Genomic DNA, 23,849 nt, shown 5'->3' with positions numbered 1-23,849 from the left:
TTGACTTTGAGATCGGAATAGCTGTTACAATGGACAAAAGAAGAAATAAATTCAAGATGTTGACCGCAAGATTCATAATAGAGAATCAGATCTTGAAATAAATGGAAACAAGCTGGAAACACTAGAATGAATAAGGAGAAAATCGCAAATCACAATAAGCCTTAACAACATAAATTTATGGAGGAGATTTGAGAAATAAACACAAAAGCGATCAGATTAAGGATAATCAATCGGACATAAAATTCCCACACAGGACAGACAAGAGAAGGGACCTGAGAGCATATTTTTAAAAAAATTAAAAAATTGCAATAAGTAATCGAAGGACCGAAAGAAGAAGTATAATTTAGAGATTAATTTAACAGCAACTTAGATAAACTTAAAAAACATCATTAAAAAAAGAGAAATGCTAACAATTATCTTTAGGGTTTTGATTAGAAGTTTAAAATGATTTTGAAACATAAAAAACATATTTTTCTATATGAAAATTATCAAAATTGAATCTTTAACAGCACTTGTTAACAGAAAAAAATAAAAAAAAGGTCAAATTGGTAAATATAATAGACTTAAAAATAAACTCAACTTAATCCCTACAAAAGGGCAAAAAAGAAATCAAACTCTTTTGATACGAAAAAGTAAAACGCGAAAACTCTTCCTCCTCGATTCGTCTCCCACCGTGAACCGCCACTCTTCTCCGCCGTATCAATCATCGCAAGGTACGTCTCTTCTGTTGCAGAAAACATATCAAAACCCTAATTTATTTTCTCCTCCCCAATTTCGCTTTTATTTCTGTGCCTAGGACCCAATCTTTCATCAAATTCTCATAATTTCTTGCCCCTTTCTCTAATTACTTGTTCAATTCACGTCGTAGGTAGTAAAGTTGTTTAATTGATAAAAGTTGATTCATAATTTTTGTTTTTTTGAATGTTAATTGTTTTTAATTGTTCATGTTGTTTAATTCTGTACACTTAGAATCAACACAAAGAGAAAGCAATGATATTAAATTCGCAAAATTATTTTTTCAATATAGGATTGAACATAGTTTGTTTTCAATTTTACTATCAATGATTTCCTTTCCCCTTTTTTTTTTGTTAGTGATCTAATTTTTTTTGTGAGATTGGACGCAGTAGAGTTTGGAACTTCTAACTGTTTTCTGTGATTGAGATAAAATCATATGTTGGACTTGCATATTTATTTTCGAACCAGAAAGTGCTAATGTTTGTGATTGTGTTCAAGGCTTTTCATGGTTGTCCCACTATTTACGTCCTAGATTATAGTCTATGAAGCACGGATACGGACACCGGACACGACACGCTGACACAGCTAATAATTTGAAAAAAATCACATAATCTAGTGTAATTACAAGTGTCGGTGTCGAACAAGACAAGTGTCCGACACCGGGACACACCTTATCCGAGGAGTGTCCGTGCTTCATAGATTATAGTTGTGTGAAATAACCGTAGTGGAAATGAGGACGTTGTGTTGGATGTGTGGTAATACTAGATAAGATAGGATTAGAAATGACAGTATTAGTTAGAGTTAGGATAGAATCTTAGGTGGTTTGGACATGTAGAGAGAAGACCTATAGAATTTGTAGTAAGGAGAGTTGACTAGATGGAGAGTAGTCAAATTACTAGAGGCAAAGGAAAACGTAAAAAAAACTACAAGAGAAACTAGTAAGAAAGATGTAGAGATTAATGAGCTGGATAGCGATATGATATATGATTGAACATTATGGCGGCGTTTGGTCCATGTAGTCGACCCCACTTAGTGGGATAAAACTTGGTTGTTGTTGTTGTGTATTATAGTTGTGTGATTTCAGACATAAAGAACATATACTTCATTCTGCACATAATGATATTTTATGTTATAGTTGTGTGATTTCAGACGTAAAGAACATATACTTCATTCTGCACATAATGATATTTTATGTGGTTGTGTTTTTGCTTATGATAGTTGTCTATTTTTTTTTTCTTTCTTCCCAGGTTCTGGAATTACATTGAAATCTTAAGATGCCGGCTACAGCAGGTAGGGTTCGCATGCCTGCGAACAACAGGGTTCACAGTAGTGCAGCCCTCCAAACCCATGGCATATGGCAGAGTGCCATTGGCTATGACCCTTATGCACCTAATAAGGATGACAAGGATGCTTCTCAAAGTCAGCCAAATGCAGGGCCCGATGCAGATAATGCATATGCCAGCTTCCAAGGACTTCTACAGCTTGCTAAGATAACCAATTCTGAAGTGGATGTGTCCCGTGGAGCTTGCAAGAAGTGTGGCCGTGTTGGGCACCTCAAGTTTCAGTGCAAGAACAATGTGAAAATCAAAGATGACAAGGAGGAGAAGGATTTTGATGCAATGCAGTCACTGGGGTTGGTTCGAATGGATAGGTTGAAGGGAAGGGCTGAGAAGGTGGATAAGGGAAGCAATGTTGAGAGCTCAGAAGAGGAGGAAGATGATAGTGAGAGTTCAGATTCTGAGATTGATTCAGAGATTGAGAGAGCTATTGCTAAAAGGTCTGGGAAGAAAGTTAGTGAGAAGAGAGGTTCTTATAGAAAGAAGGATGACTCAGATGATGATGATGAGTCAGACAAAGATTCTGACCAAAAGAGAAAAAAGAGAGGTAGGGAAAAGAAAAGGAGTGTTAAGACTAAGAGGGACGCTAGTGTTTCAGATGATTCCGTTGAAAGGAGGAGGAGGAAGAAAAAGAGGGAGCACAGGAGAAGTAGGAGGGACAAGTCTCCAGATGACAGTGATGAATATAGGCACAAGAAAAGGAAGAGTAGGAAGGAGAAGAGGAGAAGGAGAAGTCGTGTTTCAGATTCAGATTCTGAAACATCTGAGGATTCTACTTCGCGGCATAAGCGAAAAAGCAAGAGGACTTCATCATCAACTGACAGTGATTCGGGTGATGGATATGATGGTTCAAGGAAGGGTAGGGATATAAAAAAATCAGAAAAGAGGAAGAGACGCCACCATGGAGACGATGATTAGAGGAGCAATGGAGTAGTCGATCATATGTCCTTTGATGTTTGTAAACTTTTATCATATGTTCTTTGATGATTGTGAACTTTTATCATATGTCCTTTGATGATTATAAACTTTTATCATATGTCCTTTGATGATTGTAAACTTTTATCATGTGTCCTTTGATGATTGTAAACTTTTATGTACCATACACCTATATGCTTGTTCAAATATTGTACTTGGTTTCAGTTGAGCTTCAGAATATGGTTATCAATATGACTTGCTATTGTTGGTTTTTCTACACTTATTTATGATTGGATATATGCATGGTTGTTTTGCTATTGAATGAGCTTTAAATTTTTTGTTATTTTGTAGCCTTAAGAGCTTAATTAGAATTAGGAGCTGTTTGTGTTTGGTATGTTTGCTTTATTTATTTATTTATTTATTTATTTTGACAAACGTATGTTTGCTTCTTAAATTTGGGTAAATATGACGATTGCTTCCTTCTTCATCAGAGCCTCCAGCACTCACCCTTTCTGCTCCAGCTTTCTACTTCTCTGTACTATTAGGTACTTCCTTTTCTCTTCCTTCTCCTAAATCTTGCAATGGTAGAACATCCCAGCTAGATGTTGATCAACCCAATCACCATTACTTGTTCGGAGATTTCTAATTTTATCATATCAATCATCAATCACCTAGTTAGTTATTTACTTCAAGATTATTACTTGTTCGGAGATTTCTAATTTTATCATATCAATCATCAATCACCTAGTTAGTTATTTACTACAAGATTGTTTGGATGTAATTCAATTGCTTTCGTTTTAGTTTTATTTAGATTAGTCACAAATGTTGCTGGAAGTGGTTTTGGGGGAGAGAAGAGACATTGCCTTTTCTCTAATGGAAAATGTTGTGGTTAGTGGTCATGGTTTTTATACAACTAGCTGTCAGTCTTATGTTTTGGGACAACATGAAGGTGATGTTGGTGACTCTGATTGTGTACTGTGTGAAAATTGCTGTTCATAGAGTTCTAGTTGAATGTGGTGCCTCTATTTCGGGCCAAGTCTTTTTCCACAAGCGTTTCATTTGTTTTAACTATTACCCTACGGGTGTTTCATCTTGATCATCTGCATCTTTGTCTCTGTTGATATTTATAGGGATTAGAATGACACTAAGTTTGTAACTAAGATGCATAGGTAAAATTCTTGCAATGGATTTTTTCTTACATGTACAGTTAAATTATGTGGTAAATAGAGCTTGATTGGTTCGGTATCTAGAGAATATCAGATGCTTCAATGCAATAATTGTTGTAATTGCGTAAGATCTTTTGAAAGGGCTAAATATTTGCAAGGGTTAATACTACCCTACGGAATGATCATTTGTCATCCTTAGTGGATGCAATTTTGGTTCATATATCCCTTAGGTGTGTGTGCCCAAGTGTGAGAGGGATGATTGAGATACTATGAATCCAAATAATTAGACCTTCAATTTGGTTTGAACTTGTATAGTAGTTATTATAGCAGAAACTATGTATTGTGGTTCAAGTTGGTCTATGGACCAAAGTGTTTGGTCATCTAAATTGTAACCCCATATATCAATTTTATGGCTTTCCAAACCAGGTGATTTTGGAGTTTCAATAATATGGAAAACTGATTACATGTGATAATCCTCATGTAGTATTTGTCTGTTTGGTGGTGCTGAGTTTTGGTAGAAGGGAACTTCTTCATGATTTCAATTTTTTTTTTCTTTCCATTCTCGTTCATGAATTAGGATTCAGAAATACAATTATTGTTTCTAAATGATTCTTACAATTTTGTAGCAGATGTTTAAACTATTTTGTCACTAATATTTGTCAACTCAATAACACAAACCAAGGGGAAGAGAAGAAAAAAATTGATAACTCCAAAGCTTTTTTTAGTATGTAGAGGGAACTATGTGAGCTCTCTATATATAGAGAAAAACTTTGGGAACAAGTAACTCACAATATAGTACAAAAATATCTAATATCGAATACCAAAAAATATTTCAAATCAATTACCAAAATATTTTAGATTAAGTACCAAAATATTTTAAATCATGTACCAAAATATTTTAGATTGTGTAGCAAAATTTGGGGATTAAGAAAACACTTTCAGATAATTCCCTAATAAAAAAACACTTTCAGATAATGTATTAATTAATTATTTAATTTATTTTATTTGGATTATATATATATATATATATATATATATATATATATATATATCACATTATACCAAAATATTATAGATTGTGTGTCAAAATATTTAAGATTGTGTAGAAAAATATTTTAAAATTCGTTCCAAAATATTTCAACAAAACTTTGGGGATTAAGATAGCACTTTCAGATAATGTTTAAATTAATTATTTAATTTAACATTTTTGCATTATATATACATACATACATACATATATCTATACTATATCTAAAGAAAACTACTCATTTCAGCACATTTGGGTTTGATTTTTCCTTCCAAAAATACCCTCAATTTTCAATATCAATAACACATGTAACAAATAGATAAAAATAAATTTAAATATTAAAATAAAAATGTAACAAACATAAATGTTCAGTTAAAAACAGCTTTTTCTAGATGAGTGTATATATATTTATTTTTTCATCACCCCAATTATATCCTTAAAAACAGCTTTTTCTATAATAAAGATTGTTGTTGGTGTCATTAAAAAAATAAGAATTTAGATTATACATTTTTGTTATATTGTTGGTTTCATTGAAATAGATAATCATGATTAGTTAGATTTGTTATAATTTGAAAGTAAAAAGCAATTATATTTTTACTTTTAATCAAAATTAAAATTTCATAAAAAAACATCGTTCATAATTTTTAAACATTAGCACAATTAAAAGAGCGGAAAGACAGGCACATGAGTGTTCGTCTTTTCGCTAATGTGTGTGTGTCTATATGTATATGTGTGTGTGTGTGTGTGTGTGTGTATATATATATATATATATATATATATATATATATATATATATATATATATATATATATATATAATTACGTGTCCTATAGGGGTACACTCCCCACTATATAAACACTACAAATGTGTGTTTCAATTCATAGAAATGTGTGTGACCCATCCAATGTGAAACGTTCACTTTTTTTTTTTCAATTCACACAACACTAATTTTACCCAATGTGGAACTTCGTGTTTAGTGTTTTAATTCCTAATTTCCGCATTTCGAATAATCCTCCAGTTGATTTTTAAAGATGGTTTTGATAATTATTTCAAACTTTACTAGATTGTAAATAAACAAAGGTGTTTCCAATAACTTGAACCTTTGCATAGCAAGTAAAATTTCAATTGAACAAGAGTAACTCGTAGTCTCAAACTTTATCCCCGGCATAGAACCCACACACATTCTTTTCTTAAGGTGTATTCTTAAAGCTAATGTTTTATGGTCTTGCACGTCTATCTCAGTTGTAACGAATGCACTAGCATTTCTTTCTCAAAATACCATAGGAACCGGCCTTAGTTCCACATTCACATAGGTGAGTTTATAAAGTGTACTCTTAGTTATGTATTCAACTCAACATAGAGTATAGACCTAATTAAGAGTGTCTATTATCTCATCATTCATGCTTCTTTAGTTTTATCTCATCCTCTTGCTGCATAAGGAATTGGAAGGGTAATGATCTAAAGAAAATATGGCAAATATTCTCTCATCACGAATGTGTTATGTGTACTAGGTATGAATAGTCATTTTCTTAGCCTTGGTCAATTGCATGAGAAATGATATAGAATGATAATGGAAAATAGAATGCCTAAGATACTTTATAGCAATTAATCTGAAGATGATAATCAAGGATCCATTAAAAAAGATTAGAATATCCAAAATTGAAGTTCAATTCATGGAACATGGATGTCTAGCACCTGCTAGCAGAGATGAATGGACATGGAACTATAGATTTGGTCACTTGAATTTCAAAGACTTGTATGAACTAAAGAGAGAGGAAATGGTATCAAGTTTACAACAAAACTCTATACCTATATAAATGTGTGAAGATTGTGTAGAACTAAAGTAGCACAGAAACCCTTTCAAACAGAAAGTTGAATGGAGATCAAATTTAACAATAAAAAATTGTAGTGTAACAGTTCACTGTAATCTGATCACCAACCAAGTAATAGAAGAATAAGAAGCCAGTCTTTTGAAGAGAAGGAAACTGATATCTATCAAGATAACTGAAAAACTTTGAGAGTCGGCGGACCATTTCTCTGTGATTTTACCATCTTTTGAGCAATTCTCTTAACAGGAGTTCATCTTTCTTTTCTCGCAAACATAGCAGGACCTAGCGATAAGAAAATTATGTTAGTTTTAATCATGTCAATCATGAATTTAAGAAGAGAGAACAAGGGAAACATAGCATGATCAGAGTGTCCGTTGGAAGACCGACACTCCAACTTCATCCTCCAATTCATCCAAGACCCCGCATCCAAATACCTCCCCTCTCACCACCACTGGGCTAGAGATCTTCCCCATAAGCTCATAGGAAACTATTCTTCCGCCTCTGTTCATCCAATCATGATAATCTCAAAAGGTGCGATGTCACCTCGTCAACCACCACGGTAATCTCCAGACCCCTATTGAAAGGAAGTGAGATTATCATGAGTGGCTGACGGCAAACCACAGACACCGTAACACCGACGGAATCTAATGGAATTCAATCAGAGAAGAAAGAAAAAAGAGTGCTCTCAAAGAGTTATTTTTCTCAGCTGTGTTTTATAATTACTTTTCTGCATTATTCTTTCGCCGAGTATATTACTATTCTCTCCTAATCTTGTTTTTAACTTCATAGTTATTTTTCTCAGCTGTGTTTTATAGTTACTTTTCTGCATTACTTTGTTTTACTGCACAATATCAGTTCTACATAATCACATTCCGTTATATTTTGTTTCTGGTTTATCAGTTTATGCATTTTGCGTACTTGCATTGACTCCTTGTTACTGGTTTGTACACGTTTCTGTATAATTGCTAATGCATTACAGGACACAATAAAAAGATAACAAATAACGTATTGACGTTTGTCATTGAAAAAAAAAAACAAAAAACTTTCCCTTAGTACACAACAAGAATAGGAGATCCTGTGGTCTAAGTACCCATAACCAAACTGCACACTGCAAAAGAACAAATGATGTACTCAACTGTAGCAATAGGAGATCCTGCAAAAAAAAAAAAAAAATTTAGTTCTTGGAAACAATATCAAATCATGGGGATTTCCATGGAATAAATTGCATATGGGGGTAGAAAATAAATGGCATGATAAAAGATAAATCAAGTACCTAATCATATAATCATGGCAAGCGAAATATATAGATTAACTTAACTACGTAACTGTGGAAATAAAGATGATCTTATGTGATTGGTATTGTCTATTATGGCTGATTATTAAAGAAGAAAATTTAACATGTTTTTAAATATCCCAAAACAATAAGCAATGCAATAGAAATAGTTGAAATGCATAAAGTAAAAAAGAACATAAGTACCTGCCCATCATATTCATCCAATTTAGAGCAACTAACTAGATACACTCTCACTGCTTCCACCACATGAAGATTTTCAATATCAAAGTGTTCAAGAATCTGGAAAAAGTTTCTCCCCAAGACGGCAGTAACAATATGGAGCATAGCAAGCCAACAAAGCCTGTGAAGAATCCTATTCCCATACTCATGTATAATGCTTCCAAAAATATTGAATTGTCATCTCCTGCATCAGTTGTCGGCACTTGCTGTTTTGGAGGCTCTTCCCCTGGACATTTTGTATCAAGCGGTTCGCCACAGAGATTTAAATTTCCTTCAAAATTTGAAGCATTAAATGTATTCAGCTGTCTTCCAATTGGAATTTTTCCATAGAGCTTATTTTTTGACAAATCCAACATAGTTAGACGGTCAATGTGGGATATACTGGAAGGAATTCTTCCCGATAGATAATTTCTGGATAAATCAAGAAATTCGAGTGATTTGAAGTTTCCTATGTTTGAAACGATTTCCCCACTTAGATTGTTCCTTGACAAATTTAAGGAAATCAATCCAAACAGATACTCAATTTCAGTTGGTATTTTCCCTGTAATTAAGATGGTTGCTTGAGAGATCAATACTCTTTAAAAACTTATCTGCATTTTTGTAACGTTGGTCTACACCTTTCCACACCAAGGATATGTCAAAATTATACGGTACAGAATAATACCCATTTGTGGTAATAACTGTAAAATAATGATGATCTGTTGATGTAGTTAAGCTTATGGTCTCCTGAGCCATTGAAGTGAAATTATTTACACAAGTTGGTATTACTCCTGACAAGTTATTTAGTGATAGATCCAAGACTTGGAGTTCTTTTAAATAACAAAGATTTGAAGGTAAACTTCCATAGAAGTTATTGAACCGAAGGCTTAAGATTACCAACAAGTTATTGAATCCATAATTGTCATGTAACCTAGTGTTTGCAGTTTACCCCAAAACCAGTAAGGTATTGGAGGTAGATTACCGACATTTGAAAGGGAAAGATATGATAATACATTTTGTGTTTGAATCCAATTAGGAAATCTAGAATTAAGATTACAGTATGATAGATCCAAATCTTGTAATTGAAAAGGAGGAACCCAATCATCACTAACCTTCAAAGTCAACGAGTTTTCAGACAACTCTAGGTACACCAATTTCGAGAGGTTACTGAAATGGGATTCAGTGATGAGGCCTTTAAAAGAGTTTTTGCTTAGGCTCACAATCTCTAACTCTGTAAGTGAATTGATGCTCGTGGGTATTTCTCCAGTTAATTTATTGCCATTGAGATCTAAAAGTTTCAAAGATGGGAGGACTGAAAGGCGAAGTAACCTGCCATAAATTTTATTATTTGATAAGGATAGTACCTGTAGTGAGGACTGAGGATACATTTCCAATGCAGTGAGAATTGTTATTATGGATGATAAAATCTGAAATCTCTCCACTCAAGTGGTTATCATTAGCCCTAAATGATTGCAAGGTGCATATATTCCCAATCGATTTTGGGATATTTCCTTCAAGACTATTGTACGAGAGATCAACATTAACAAGTGAATGCATTATGTAACCAAAATCATCTGGAATGGTACCTCTTAACAAGTTATTAGAAAGGTCAAGCTTTTGAAGATTGAAGCTGTAGTTAAGCATCCGACGGAATATCATTGATGATGTCAATTGATTCTCGCCAAGATCAAGGATAGTAAGAGAAGCGGAAAAGTTCAATTGGGAATCGAATAAAGGAAGTATATTGGCTTCATAGAGGGAACAACCTCTTATATGCAATTCTTCAAGGCTTGGAAGCTTCACTAGGAATTGCAGTGCATGATGAGAAGAATCGTTGAGACTTTGAACATAACTCAAGTCAATATTTCTTAAAGAGGAGAGATTTGATAGCCACTCAAGATTTCTTTGACTTTGGCTCCTCATTCTAAGATTAGAATTGGATCTGAGTAGAAGAGACTGTGAAAGATTCCCGAGTTGGAAAGGTATTGTTCCAACAAGATCATTGTTGCTGAGATCAAGGTGTTGCAATTGTGAAAGATTACCAAGTTGGGAAGGAATTTCTCCAACAAACTCATTGTTGCTGAGATCAAGGTATTGCAGTCGCGAGAGACTCCCAAGTTAAGAAGGAATCTTCCCACTATAAAAGCCATATGGGAGATCAAGGTATTGTAAGTTGTTGAAGGAGCCAATAAATTTAGGAATTTGATCACTATTGTTAAAAAAACTGAGGTCTAGATATGTTAGATGTTGAAGCTCAGTTATTGAAGGATTGATTTCACCACTCAAATAGCGAGTTTCGGAACAATGCAAATCAAGCCTTTGAACATAACCTGTTAGGTTGTTGCATCGAACTCCCTTCCATTTACAGCAATCTGGATTTTGATCGTACTTCCATGTTGATAACATGTCATACTTATCTTGAAGGCCTTGTTTAAACGTGAGGAGAGCATGTCTCTCCCTCTCTTTGCACTTTGTGTCTCCATTCTTCGTCGCTGAGTTGAACCCAAGAATGGAGGTCAACACCAAGAATGCATTCAGTATAATAATATTATAGTTGCTCACCATGCTTTTAGCACAAAATAAAGATGGGTTTGTTCTCAAGAGTTATTCAAACACACATATATAGGTGGTTTTTTTTCTTCCCTTTTTCTACTTGCTCTTATCCTAAACCTGCCTCATAAAAGAAAATTAATTTTTGCATATGCCATTGAATGACGTTTTTCTGCACTACCATTTTCCACATTATATTTTTATCATGATTGTCAATTCTCTTGTTTAACGTTTATTTAATTAATGCTTAAATTATATTCATAGTCAAAGATATAATTTTTTTTTGTTCCGGCTCTCAACATCGTTTGTATTCTTGACTCTACCTTATTTTATATATATATTTCTTATTTTTGTATTCATAGTCAAAGATATACGTGTTCTTTTTGCCATTAATTTTTTTTTCTTATTTTTTGGTTTTAATGGATCTTTGCTCGCTTGCGTTTGTTGTTCTGTATCTCAATTCTTATTTAATTTCATGGAACTAAACAATAACTCTTATATATTAAGGGAAGAAAAGTTAAATAGTGCCCCAATGATAATGGTTAAGGAATCAGTATATTAGTATTTACATTAATGTTGTGCAGTCAATAAATCACGTGTTTAGAAGATATCAATAAAATATGAAATGTTCTGTAAAAAAAGAGATAATAAATTTAATTAATTGATGATCGACAAACAAACATTTACCACAAGTACTATAACAAACTTATTTCCCAAAAACCTACGTAAAAAATTTGAAGTATGAAAGGGACACTTACAGGGGAGACTTGGTAGTGGGTTCCATCATTTCTATACTCCTTCATTGACTTTGTATTTTTTTCATCGAGTCACTTTGTTCAAGTATGCTCTTGGAACATGTAAAGGGTAAGAAATTGATGGACTTTAAATTCATTCCCTTGTTTTGCGAAGGGTCTTTTTTTTTTCTTTTTCAAACTACAAATGAGAGGAATCTATAAAGTAAGAATAATGCTCGGTGGTGCGAACCATTAAGAACCTATGCTCGGTGGTTCATACAAAAGAATTGAGTAAGGCTTTGTTTGCGAGTTTGGAGGGGAAGGGAGGGGAAGGCTTAGGAAAAAAGGAATGAACAAGTGGATGAAATAGAGGAAAATGAGATGGGAGGGCTTTAGGGGGTTAACTTTTCTTCATAATACTAAACCCTCCTCATTTGGGGGAACTAAAAAATTGTATTGGAGGAGGGTTTTGGGGGGTTTTAGAGGGTTTATATGAATTCTTCAAATTTAATCTATGTTGTTATATTATTTTGAAAATAAAAAATGTAGTAATCATGCATTAATTTATCATCCTTTAAAAAACTATTCTTTTAAATTTTTTGAAAGATTTCTCCATTGTTCCTTATATTTTCCACCCATCAAAGTCTTCCCTTCCCCTCCCCTCCAAACTCGCAAACAAAGCCTAAGTCTACAAATTCGTCTTTGGGAGGTGCCGTTTGATTTGATTAACCATTTTCTACTTTTATTTTTTGCTTCATTTGATTTGATTAGTCTTCGGAAGGTGACACCAAAAAAGTCATTACGTTGGCGACGAAAGTTGAACCCAGATTGTTGTGGATGTATATGAGTAAACTTCTTATCAACTATATATATTAAAGTTAATTTGGTTGCCCACAAAAACTTTATTTTTTCTTTTCTGACTCCGCCACTTAGGTTATCTTTGTTCTATTGTTGGGTTGATTAAATATACCACCATTTTTCCTCCATTTTATTTACAAATATTTTCTCTGTGAGGAAATTCCATCTAGCAACTTCGCCTATGAAAATCATTAATTTCTCTATTTTTTGTTTTGATCGAGTTACCAGTGATTAAACAAAAGCCATTTTACACAATTTTTGGGGTCGGCTACTCGACTACACCTAACAATATTCTCTCTAATCATATGCCCAATGTGTTATATTTTTATACTATTTAAAATTTTCATGCTTTATTTCATACTGATATGACCACAAATTAATTGTTTTACTTGGTCAATGAGGGAGTTAATTTGTAAATGCCTTTTGGGTCATGTTAACTTGTGCCCTAAGGGCACAAGTTAAAGAACTTAAAATAGAATTAAGTAATAAATTTTATGTTGAAAATATAGCTTTTGAAACTTTTAAGACATTGAATGCACAATTTTCAAGAAAAAACTTCTACTTTTGGTTTCTTAACTTATGCCCCAAGGGCACAAGTTAACATTTCCCATGCCTTTTTATTCCTTTCCATTACTTTTGTAAAACATTATTAATGTGTAACGGATTGGGCTTTTATGAGCAGCGGTATTGGCATATACACATATACGTTTTCCTCACTTCTATAAAACTATCGGTATGAAAAACAAAGCAATGAGTTTTACCACTTGCTGACTGCCTCACAAAGAAAAAGAAAAAAAAAAAAAAGAATTCTTTCTCTTCTCCTCCAATTTTCTAATTCCTGAGATAAACATTGCCTGATCAAATTATCATTCTTGCTGTTCTGTAACCTCCATAACTAGGAGAAGGACCTGTTGAATCCTGGGGAGTTTACGCACATTGAGGCGGATAAATTCTAAGGACAATCCTCGTGACACCTCAGATTTATACTAAATTGTTTAATTTTGCAAGTTTACTTTCTATTTTGTTTTGCAGAATTGGGTTCGTTGTTATTTGAAATTGCGGTAACGGCTGCTGTCTACGCTCAAACCAATATCACCGACGCCTCAGGTACAACAATCTTGGAATTTATCTATAACTGTGACCGCAGGTTAAGGTTTGTGGAGTCCTTATACAAGGTACACAACTCTCATTGAACAATTAATTAACAAACTAAATTGCGGAACCTTATATTGTCATATACTAGTGTAACGCCCCGTGCCAAGCACGGGATACATTTTATTTAAAATTATTTAACAGGTTTTACATATTAACATATTTTTTAAATATTATTGTTTTTGTTTCTTTTCATCTATAATTTCGGCGTCATGTGGTATTTTATCTTTATATTTAAAATTGAAACAATAAATCATCATTTATTGAGATAAAAAATGTTAAATTTTATAAAGAGATGATTATTTTTGTGAAAGGGATAAAATATTTAACAAAAGTACAATTAAGCCTAAAAGATAAAAACACTATAAATAATTAATATACTCCCAAAAAATTAACCAATTAGTAAAAGTTCATTTTTTTAAGGGAAATTAGTAAGAGTTCATATTAGATTTGGTTTATCAGTCATTGAATATATCCATTTATCAAATGGATATGATTACCTATGTTTTAATTTTCCACTCTTAATAAAAAAATACTTAATTTCAATACTCTCTCAGATCTCAATTATAAAGAAAAATACCTAAATTCAAAAATTTAGTTGTATCAATTATTATTTTGGGTTTCATAAATAATACAACATTCTCAAAAGTTCATCTATTAAAACTTTTTTTCATGAGAATGTAAAAGTCATTAAAAATAAACTTACATGAATTAAAATATATTTTAGGATAAATAACATTACTTTATAAATTGAAGGCCTATGAAGGACACACCATAGATGTGTTAAAATGAAAAGTAGGATAAAAAAAAGGAGGGGGGTGTGCAAACCAAACCCTCAAAATGTTAAAACAGTCTATAACATAGAAGACCAAGTATATTCTTAACTAAATCTTCACTAATCTGAACATGTGTGAAAGACCACCAAATAAAATCATTGATAGACAGACCTAAAGTACCCAACTTATCTGCGCAACAGTTTTCCTATCTGAACATATAGGACATCTTGAAATTCATTGATTGCAATGGAGTAAGACAGTTAAGCCATCTATTTTTGATATGCCAAGGAACAATTTGAATTACTTGATGACTAAGGTAACCATTTTTGAATTACTTTCAATCCAAATATTATGCCAATTTTTCTGGTAAGCACATTCCATTGTAAGAATGACTGCCATAATCTAAGTAAACAGAGCATTACAAATTGCAAGGTTTGAAACAAAACAACCAATACTCTCTCCATGATTGTTTTTGTAGATGCCTACAGAAGTTGTTGGTCTTGGATTGCCTTAAGTTATGCCATCAGTATTACACTTTATCCAACTATGGATAGGTGGTTGTCAAATAACCTCAATAATTTTTGTGTTCTTTGATGATGAGTATCCATTTTAAAAGCTTTCAAACTAACAAAATCAAAGATAGTTGGACCATTTGTTAGCTTTGTCCTACCAGATAGAGAAACTTGAGTTGTGATCATAGCAATAATTGCATTTCTAGCAAGTCTTGGTTTTTTTTTTTTGGGTTACAAAAGTCTTGAATTATTGAATCTGATTATTTCTACAATACCACATAGGATAAACAACATTAAATAGAGACAAAGTAAGTTATATTTTATTTGAGATTAAAAAAATTAATTATTTATTTATATTTAAGATTGGAAAGAGTCCCTAAAAAAATATTGGAGATAGTATTTTTCTCAGAAGAGAGAGAAAATGAGAAAACAATTTTCTTTAATATCTTCCCTCAATTTTATTTTATTGGAGATCAAAGGGTCACAAATTAAAACACTCTAATTAATTAATGTCCTTTTACTTTACCGTAATTCTGATTTTCAAATCATTATTTTCCATTTTTCAAAAAGAACCATCCCTCCTTCTCAAAGTTCCTAATTGAAACCAACAAACCCAAACGCGGAGAATAAAAAGGTATAAGATATGTGTCAACTCCCTCGATTGAATGTAGAATTGTTTTTCATTATAAAGACTGAACTCATCTAATATCATAATCTATATGGAACCTTTTGAAGTTAATGTGTGACCAAGATATGGAGCATAAAAAAGACATAAGTAAAGTGTGACCAAAAAATTATCTCTACCAAAATAATAATACATTTTCTTTAGTTCATTTGTCTCTATAATTTCAGGGTTGAATGTGATCCTAGTTGATGAAAAAAGATTTTGTAACATTGATTTTCCTATCCCTAAAGAAACAAATAAAACGCTTTAAGTAAATGAATAGATTTTTACTTTCCAATCATATTAAACAATCAAGTTGATAATTATAAACAAAGAATGTAATTCCTCAACATAATATATGAAGAGACTACATTCAAACTGATATCTCTTAAAATGAATTGACAAATAATCAAAATTATAATTAAATACCATAGTCTATTCCATATTAAAAATAAAAAATAAAAACAAATAAAGGTCACTCATTCGAATTCAATTCAATGACATTCATTTTAGTTCTTGTATTATATCTTTTGTATTCTATTTCAATACCACCTCGGTTGGTTTAATTTATTTCATTCTTTAAGGCTCCCACAAGTATAACTTCTTCCATTGAATCCTTATTTTTTTTGTTTTTGTTTTTGTGAGGAGGGAGTAAGGAATCTAGAAAGGTTAATTGGATTAAGAGGGATAAGGTGTATCTTGTTCAATACATAACTTCTTCCATAGAATCCTTAATTTAATTATTATATTTATTTTTGAATTTGTGTAAATTTAAGACATAAGTAAATCGTAAATTGATAATATGAAAACTGAAATATTTTTCATTGAAGTGTCAATACATGCAACCATATTGATTTATTCAATTAAAAATCGTAATTCCGTTGTCTATAACATGGACTTTATTCTACTACATTAAAAACAGACACATAACATTGACATAATGGATAAACAACTTAAACGTAACCAAGTCACTTGTAAATATTATTTCTCCATCTTCACAATCTTTTTGACCAATTGAACAATTGCGTCAGATGTCCCGCAATCTTCGTTTATTGGCAATGTTCTCTTCTTAGGAGGTGCAAATGATTAAGAATATGAGTCAATAACATCTTTCGAGTTTACATCCTGTGGAGTTGTGGGACTTGTTTCAGAAAACTTATCCATTAAATCCTATCATAAAAATTGTCAAAAGAGTACATTTAAGCTTACCCATAATACATGTTTAAAAAAAAAAAAAAAACATACAAAAAATAAAGCTTAGCAATTTGAATCCTGTTCAATGACATTCATTTTAGTTTTTCCACCATCTCTTCATATCCTCTTTCAACACTCACTCTAGCCATGACTCCAATTACATTTGCATATATAACACAAATTAAAATATTGATTAAATTACAATTTAATATTATAAGAATATAATGTATACTTGAATCATATTAAACAAAACGTTTTATTAGCATTAAAAAAAGATCTAAACGGTTACTTAATTATTAAACATATTAATTCAACCTTTAAGGTAATTATACAACGTTTAAAAATAATGTGTAACATTGAAATATCATTAAAAAACAAAATATATATGAATGAAAAAAATCAAGGTTGAAAAAAAAATATATTGAAAAATAAAACTATTTTCACCAAAAAGTAATTAATTTATTATTGTATTATTGTAAATAAACAATATCAAATAATTCAATTGATATGAAGAAAGGGATAGTCACTTACCAACAAAGTAGTTGTTGTAAAAATCATTGAAAACATCAGATGCATATGTAAATGAATACATGTTTGTTGGGACCAAAGCAGTTTTAGATAGTTTGACTTTTGTGAAATTCAGTTGATGGTCGATATGAACCACTTTTGCAAGCAACATCAAATGAGGAAATCGTGAACACCATTTCCTCTTGGAGTTGCTCCATGAACTTGTAGATCAATATTCTTCGTATAGACGCACCAATTCAATCACCCTAGATAACAAAGATTAAAACACTATACCTTAAACAAAAAAAACAAAAACGATATGAAAAAAGTACCTTTCGATCCATTAGAACCATCTATGGAAAATGGTAGTTTTTTATTTTTGTAGTCTTGAACAAACCAAACACTAACAACCCTCACAACCAATGTCCACAATTGTTTTCTTGGCGAAACATCAAAGATGAACTCGTGTTTCGTAGACATTTTCCTTTGCAATAGAAAAAATTACATAAATAACTTAGAATATAGATATCAGATAACAGTAAAAGAAGAACTATATTTTGTGATTGTTGTGTATTCGTACCCAAAAGCGCTACTATTTATATAGAAAAATAGTACCATAACGGTTAATATCTATTAATTATTAATTTGACCGTTTTAAAATTAATATTATCAACGTCTTTAATATTATAAAATGTGCATTAAACAATTAGATTATATTTCATGTAACCTGCAAAAAATTAACTTCATAACATTTGAAATTTAATAATATCTTATTAATATTAAGTAATATAATTTTGTAACGAATAAAAATTAATTATATAACCTTAAAAACTAATTACTACAATTAAATTTTTAATTAGTAGGTTACTGTCATAGTGTAACGGACCAAAATTCAAAATATAATTTATTCAGGTTATTTATTATAATTTTGTAACTTACCAAATTTTTAATGTACCGTATAAATGTTAATCAAATACTAAATATATTAATAATTATTTGCTTGTAACGTACAAATTTTTAATGTAACATATAAATTTTAATCGAAACAATAATTATATTAATAATTATTTGATTGTAACGTACCAATTTTTAAAAGTAACATATAAATTTTAATCAAAACAATAATTGTATTAATAATTATTGGATTGTAACGTACCAATTTTTTAATGTAACATATAAATTTTAATCGAAACAATAATTATATTAATAATTATTTGATTGTAACCAACTATCTTTTTTATGTACAATTTAATGTTAAATAAAAAACGGTTTTTAATAATATTTATAATTATTAAGCTTGTATTAAAAATTAGGAGGAATTTTTGGAACAAAGGCCAAGTAGGATTATGATGATGTGGACATCTTTAGAGGACAGAATTTTAGAATAGGCTATTTCTAAAAACTCTAAATTGTTAGTATAAAGATTTACTTTTGAAATTGAATCATTACTATTCATCCATTTGATTTTGTACGTGATTGCAACTTTTATTATTATTATTATTATTATTATTATTATTATTATTATTATTATGGAATCTACTTTGTTGAAAAGCCCTTACAATAGAATTTTTAAACCAAAAATTGGACACCATATTGCTCAATATAGTTACAAAGATGGAAACAACCAAGCTATTGATTCTAAATTTAATTTACAAGTTTTGTATTGCTCAATATAGTTACAAAGATGGAAACAACCAAGCTATCGATTCTAAATTTAATTTACAAGTTTTGACAAATGATATACATGTGAATGTTGTTTCTCATACAATATTTTCAATGAAGGAAAAACCATGGGTGGTAGACTCAGGCTCTACCTCACATATTTGTGCAAATAAAAATATGTTCACATCTTTTAAAACTATAGGAAAAGGAAAGGAACATATCATTTTAATTAATTCGAGAACAGTTGATGTTCTTGGTATAGGAAAAGTGGATTTAAAACTCGCCTCTGGAAAAACCATTTCTTTAAGTAATATTTTATATGTGCCTTATATGAGTTATAATTTGGCGTCTGTGTCTATATTGAGCAAAGCGGGTGTAACAGTTAATTTTGAATCCGACAAAGTTTTACTTTCAAAATGTGGGGGCTTTGTAGGCGAAGGATTTTATAGTAATGATTTATTTGTGTTGAATATCTCTACAATTATGAATAAAAATATTCCCTCTGCATGTTTGATTGATTCATATGATATTTGGCATGCTAGATTAGGACATATTAGTTCTTCATATGTTTTTAAATTAGATCATCTTGGCATAATTTTTCTTGGTGATAAACAGCATAATAAATGTGATGTTTGTGTTGAATGTAAATTAACCAAAAAGACATGTCCACCTGTGCAACGTGAATCTAATTTGCTTGATTTAATTCAAACTGATTTGGGAGATTTAAAGCAAACTCCAACAAGAGGTGGTAAATGTTATTATGTGACTTTTATAGATGATTTCTCTAGATACACTAAGGTTTATTTATTAAGGCATAAAGATGAAGCGTTTGATATGTTTTTATCTTATAAAGCTGAAGTAGAAAATCAATTAAATAAGTAAATTAAAAGAGTTAGATCTGATCGTGGTGGTGAGTATATTGCATTTAATGAATTTTGTGAAAAAGAAGGCATTATACATGAAATAACTCCTCCTTATTCTCCTGAATCTAATGGCGTAGCTAAAAGGAAAAACAGGACTTTAAAAGAAATGACGAATTCCATGCTAGTTAGTTCTCATGCTCCTAATAATCTTTGGGGTGAAGCTTTACTGTCTGCATGTTTTTTATTAAATAGAATACCTCATAGAACTACAGGTAAGACACCTTATGAATTTTGGAGAGGTTATCAACCTAACTTGAAATATTTAAAAGTGCGGGGGTGTCTAGCTAAAGTCATGTTACCTGAACCTAAGAAAAGAAAGTTAAGATCTAAAACATCTGATTGTATGTTTATAGGATATGCTCAAAATAGTGCTGCCTATAAGTTTCTTGTTTTGAAAAGTGATGTTTTAGATTGCAATACAATTATGGAAACTAAGAATGCCGAATTTTTTGAAAGTATTATTCCTTTGAAATCTAAATCTGAAGGTAGCTCTATGCAACCTTTAGAAATTAATTTTGAAGGTCCTAATGAGGAATTAAGGAGAAGTACACGACAAAGAAAAGAGACATCCTTCGGAACTGATTTTTATATTTATCTTGTTGATAATGAGCCTAAAAAATTTCATGAAGCTATTTCTTCTTCTAATTCAAAATTTTGGAAAGAAGCTATTAAAACCGAAATTGATTCTATTACCAAAAACAAAACTTGGATTTTAGTCGATTTACCTCCAGGATCAAAAACTATTGGTTGCAAATGGATTTTTAAAAGAAAATATAATCCTGATGGGTCAATCGATAAATACAAAGCTCGTTTAGTTGCAAAAGGTTTTTCTCAAAAAGAAAACATTGATTATTTTGATACTTTTGCTCCAGTAACGAGAATTTCCTCAATTCGAATTTTAATAGCTTTAGCTTCTATTTATAAACTTGTCATACATCAAATGGATGTAAAAACTGCATTTTTAAATGGTGATTTAGAAGAGGAAATTTATATGGCTCAACCTGAAGGATGTGTAGTCTCTGGTCAAGAGAAAAAGGTGTGTAAACTCCTTAAATCTTTATATGGTTTGAAACAAGCACCAAAACAATGGCATGAAAAATTTAATTAAATTTTGATTAGTGATGGTTTCTCCTCTATTGAAGTTGATAAATGTGTTTATGTTAAATCTTTGGATGGAGAACATGTTATTATATGCTTATATGTGGATGACATGCTCGTTTTTGGTACTTGCCTTGATATTGTGATCAGAACAAATTTTTTTCTTTCATCTAAGTTTGATATGAAAGACATGGGCGAAGCAAGTGTTATTTTGGGAGTAAGAATCATAAGGAAAGGTGATAGTATAATACTATCCCAACAACATTATGTTGAGAAACTTCTTAAAAAGTTTGGTCATTTTGACTCTAATCCTGTGAGTACCCCTTATGATGCTAACTATAAATTGGTGAAAAATAGAGGTGATCCTGTTAACCAGAATTAGTATTCTCAAGTAATTGGGAGCTTACTGCATCTAATGAACTTTTCTCGACCTGATATTGCATATGCAGTAGGTGGTTTGAGTAGATATACTCATAACCCGAGTCAGGATCACTAGCAGTCACTTGCTAGACTTATGAAATATTTGAAAGGTACCATGAATTATGGTATTATATATAGTGGATTTCCCGCTGTACTAGAAGGGTATAACGATGCTAACTGGATCTCTGATTCAGATGAGACAAAATCTACTAGTGGTTATGTATTCACACTAGGTGGTGGTGCGATTACATGGAGATCAACTAAACAAACAATAATTGCTAGATCAACTATGGAGTCAGAGTTTGTAGCTCTAGAGTTGACTGGTAGTGAAGCTGGGTGGTTAAGAAATTTTTTGGTAAGTATTCCTTTAGGAACAAAACCAACACCTCAGTGTCAATTCATTGTGATAGCCAATCGGGTATAGCTATTGCAAAGAATACATCTTACAATGGCAAAAATAGACATGTACGTCTGAGACATAATGTAGTAAAGCAATTGCAAAAATATGGAACTATATCAATCGATTATGTGAAGTCAGAAGTGAATCTAGCCGATCCACTGACAAAGCCTCTAGGGATGAAACTAACATGTGGAACATCGAGGGGAATGGGACTTGAGCCAATTGAAAACGACAAGTAATGGTAACTCAACCTTTGTGATTGGAGATCCCATGAAGAAGGTTCAATGGGAAAAACAAGTTACTTGTTAGTTCTGTTAGAACTAAAATTTTTCGTCCCTTTCCTATGGTGTATGATATTGGATGTGAGAGTGCTAATCTATATAAAATTGATGGGTAAGCTTAAAAAGCTTTTAATGATTACCATAAGCCCTTATGGGTGGTGTGTGGTTGGAGCATGCACTAGATGGAATCACCTATATGAGTGTCAAGTGGGGCCGCTTGCATGAGACCGTGGCGGATCTCTAGAGCACTCATGAATACCATGCACGCACATGACCTAATAGCGCACAATGGCGTAACAGCTTGAATTGTGGGGGTGTAATGTGACTGTGAGAACTCTAACACATAACAAGTGTCTTGGGTTCCATAGCTTGCTAAACCAATTCACTGTGTGTTAAGTCTTACTAGTCTAAGACAAGTTCCATAGCTTGCTATACTGTTCCGATGCATTACATCTACGATGTTTACTCAGGAAAATTCTTTCACTCTTTCATTTTAACTTTTGAAATATGTAGGGGATTGTTGTATTTTTATACTGTTTATTATATTTCAAAAGCTATAATTTTCATGATTTATTTCATACTGATATGACCACAAATTAATTGTTTTACTTGGTCAATGAGGGAGTTAATTTCTAACGTGTAAATGCCTTTTTATTCCTTTCCATTACTTTTGTAAAACATTATTAATGTGTAACGGATTGGGCTTTTATGAGCAACGGTAATGGCATATACACATATACGTTTTCCTCACTTCTATAAAACTATCGGTATGAAAAACAAAGCAATGAGTTTTACCACTTGCTGACTCCCTCACAAAGAAAAAGAAAAAAAAAGAATTCCTTCTCTTCTCCTACAATTTTCTAATTCCTGAGATAAACATTGCCTGATCAAATTATCATTCTTGCTGTTCTGTAACCTCCATAACTAGGAGAAGAACCTGTTGAATCCTGGGGAGTTTGCGCACATTGAGACGGATAAATTCCAATGACAGTCCTCGTGACGCCTCAGGTTTATACTAACTTGTTCAATTTTGCAGGTTTGCTTTCTATTTTGTTTTGCAGAATTGGGTTCGTTGTTATTTGAAATTGCGGTAACGGTTGCTGTCTATGCTCAAACCAATATCACCGACGCCTCAGGTACAACACAATGTTCAACTGTTTAAATTTAAATATTTCATAATGGCTTGTCCTATAATTTTTAATTGCATTTTATTGTTCACATGTACCTTAAACTATTGGGATGGACTATCAATTTATCTAATATATAATACTTTTCTTTCTGGGGCTTCTGCATGTTTTTTTAACAAGTGTCTGTGTGTTTGTTGTTTTGATGTGAGGGGTTAGTAAAGTGTTGGATTTAACCTATTTTAAAGTGGTCCTAATTAGTTTAATAAACATGTCAGTTAGGTTTATCATATTTTAAAATTGAAAACCAAGAACCGAATCAATCCAGTTCGGTTATCTTCAGTTTTGTTTCTAAACCAAACCAAAAGATATCATGTCTTGGGTCAATTCATACAAAATTTTGTCTTGGTTTTAATTGGACCGCTAGTGAATGGTTGGAATGACTTTTATATTCGATGATGATTAGGTTGGGAATTCTGCTCTTTACCCAACA

The 23,849-nt window shown here is 31.7% G+C and overlaps 1 protein-coding gene, 1 long non-coding RNA gene and 1 pseudogene across 2 annotated transcripts; 1 reads left to right on the top strand and 2 right to left on the bottom strand.

The window, feature by feature from the left end:
* The first annotated feature begins 611 nt into the window (after nt 1-611).
* LOC146954177 (uncharacterized) lies at nt 612-3,225 on the top strand. Its single transcript, XM_085715018.1, has 2 exons — nt 612-713; nt 1,983-3,225. Exon 2 carries the CDS (start codon nt 2,010-2,012, stop codon nt 2,988-2,990), a length of 981 nt encoding a protein of 326 aa, XP_085571144.1. The 5' UTR covers nt 612-713; nt 1,983-2,009; the 3' UTR covers nt 2,991-3,225.
* A 5,272-nt stretch (nt 3,226-8,497) lies between these two features.
* Nucleotides 8,498-11,066, bottom strand: LOC146954176 (receptor-like protein EIX2; annotated as a pseudogene).
* A 5,475-nt stretch (nt 11,067-16,541) lies between these two features.
* On the bottom strand, nt 16,542-18,873 carry LOC146954175 (uncharacterized). The gene is made up of 2 exons (XR_015031426.1): nt 17,473-18,873; nt 16,542-16,917 (listed from the first exon to the last, which is right to left on the bottom strand). It is a non-coding gene; the product is annotated as an uncharacterized LOC146954175 (long non-coding RNA).
* Between the last annotated feature and the right edge of the window lie 4,976 nt (nt 18,874-23,849).

The sequence above is a fragment of the Medicago sativa genome, chromosome 1 (genome assembly GCF_051527215.1).
Source record: "Medicago sativa cultivar Bolivia chromosome 1, Bolivia_mono, whole genome shotgun sequence".
NCBI lineage: Eukaryota > Viridiplantae > Streptophyta > Magnoliopsida > Fabales > Fabaceae > Medicago > Medicago sativa.
This window is presented reverse-complemented; position numbering and strand designations above follow the sequence as displayed.

Bases quoted from the DNA above. Each gene is read 5' to 3' on its own strand.
- LOC146954177 (XM_085715018.1), top strand. From the start codon at position 2,010: ATGCCGGCTACAGCAGGTAGGGTTCGCATGCCTGCGAACAACAGGGTT.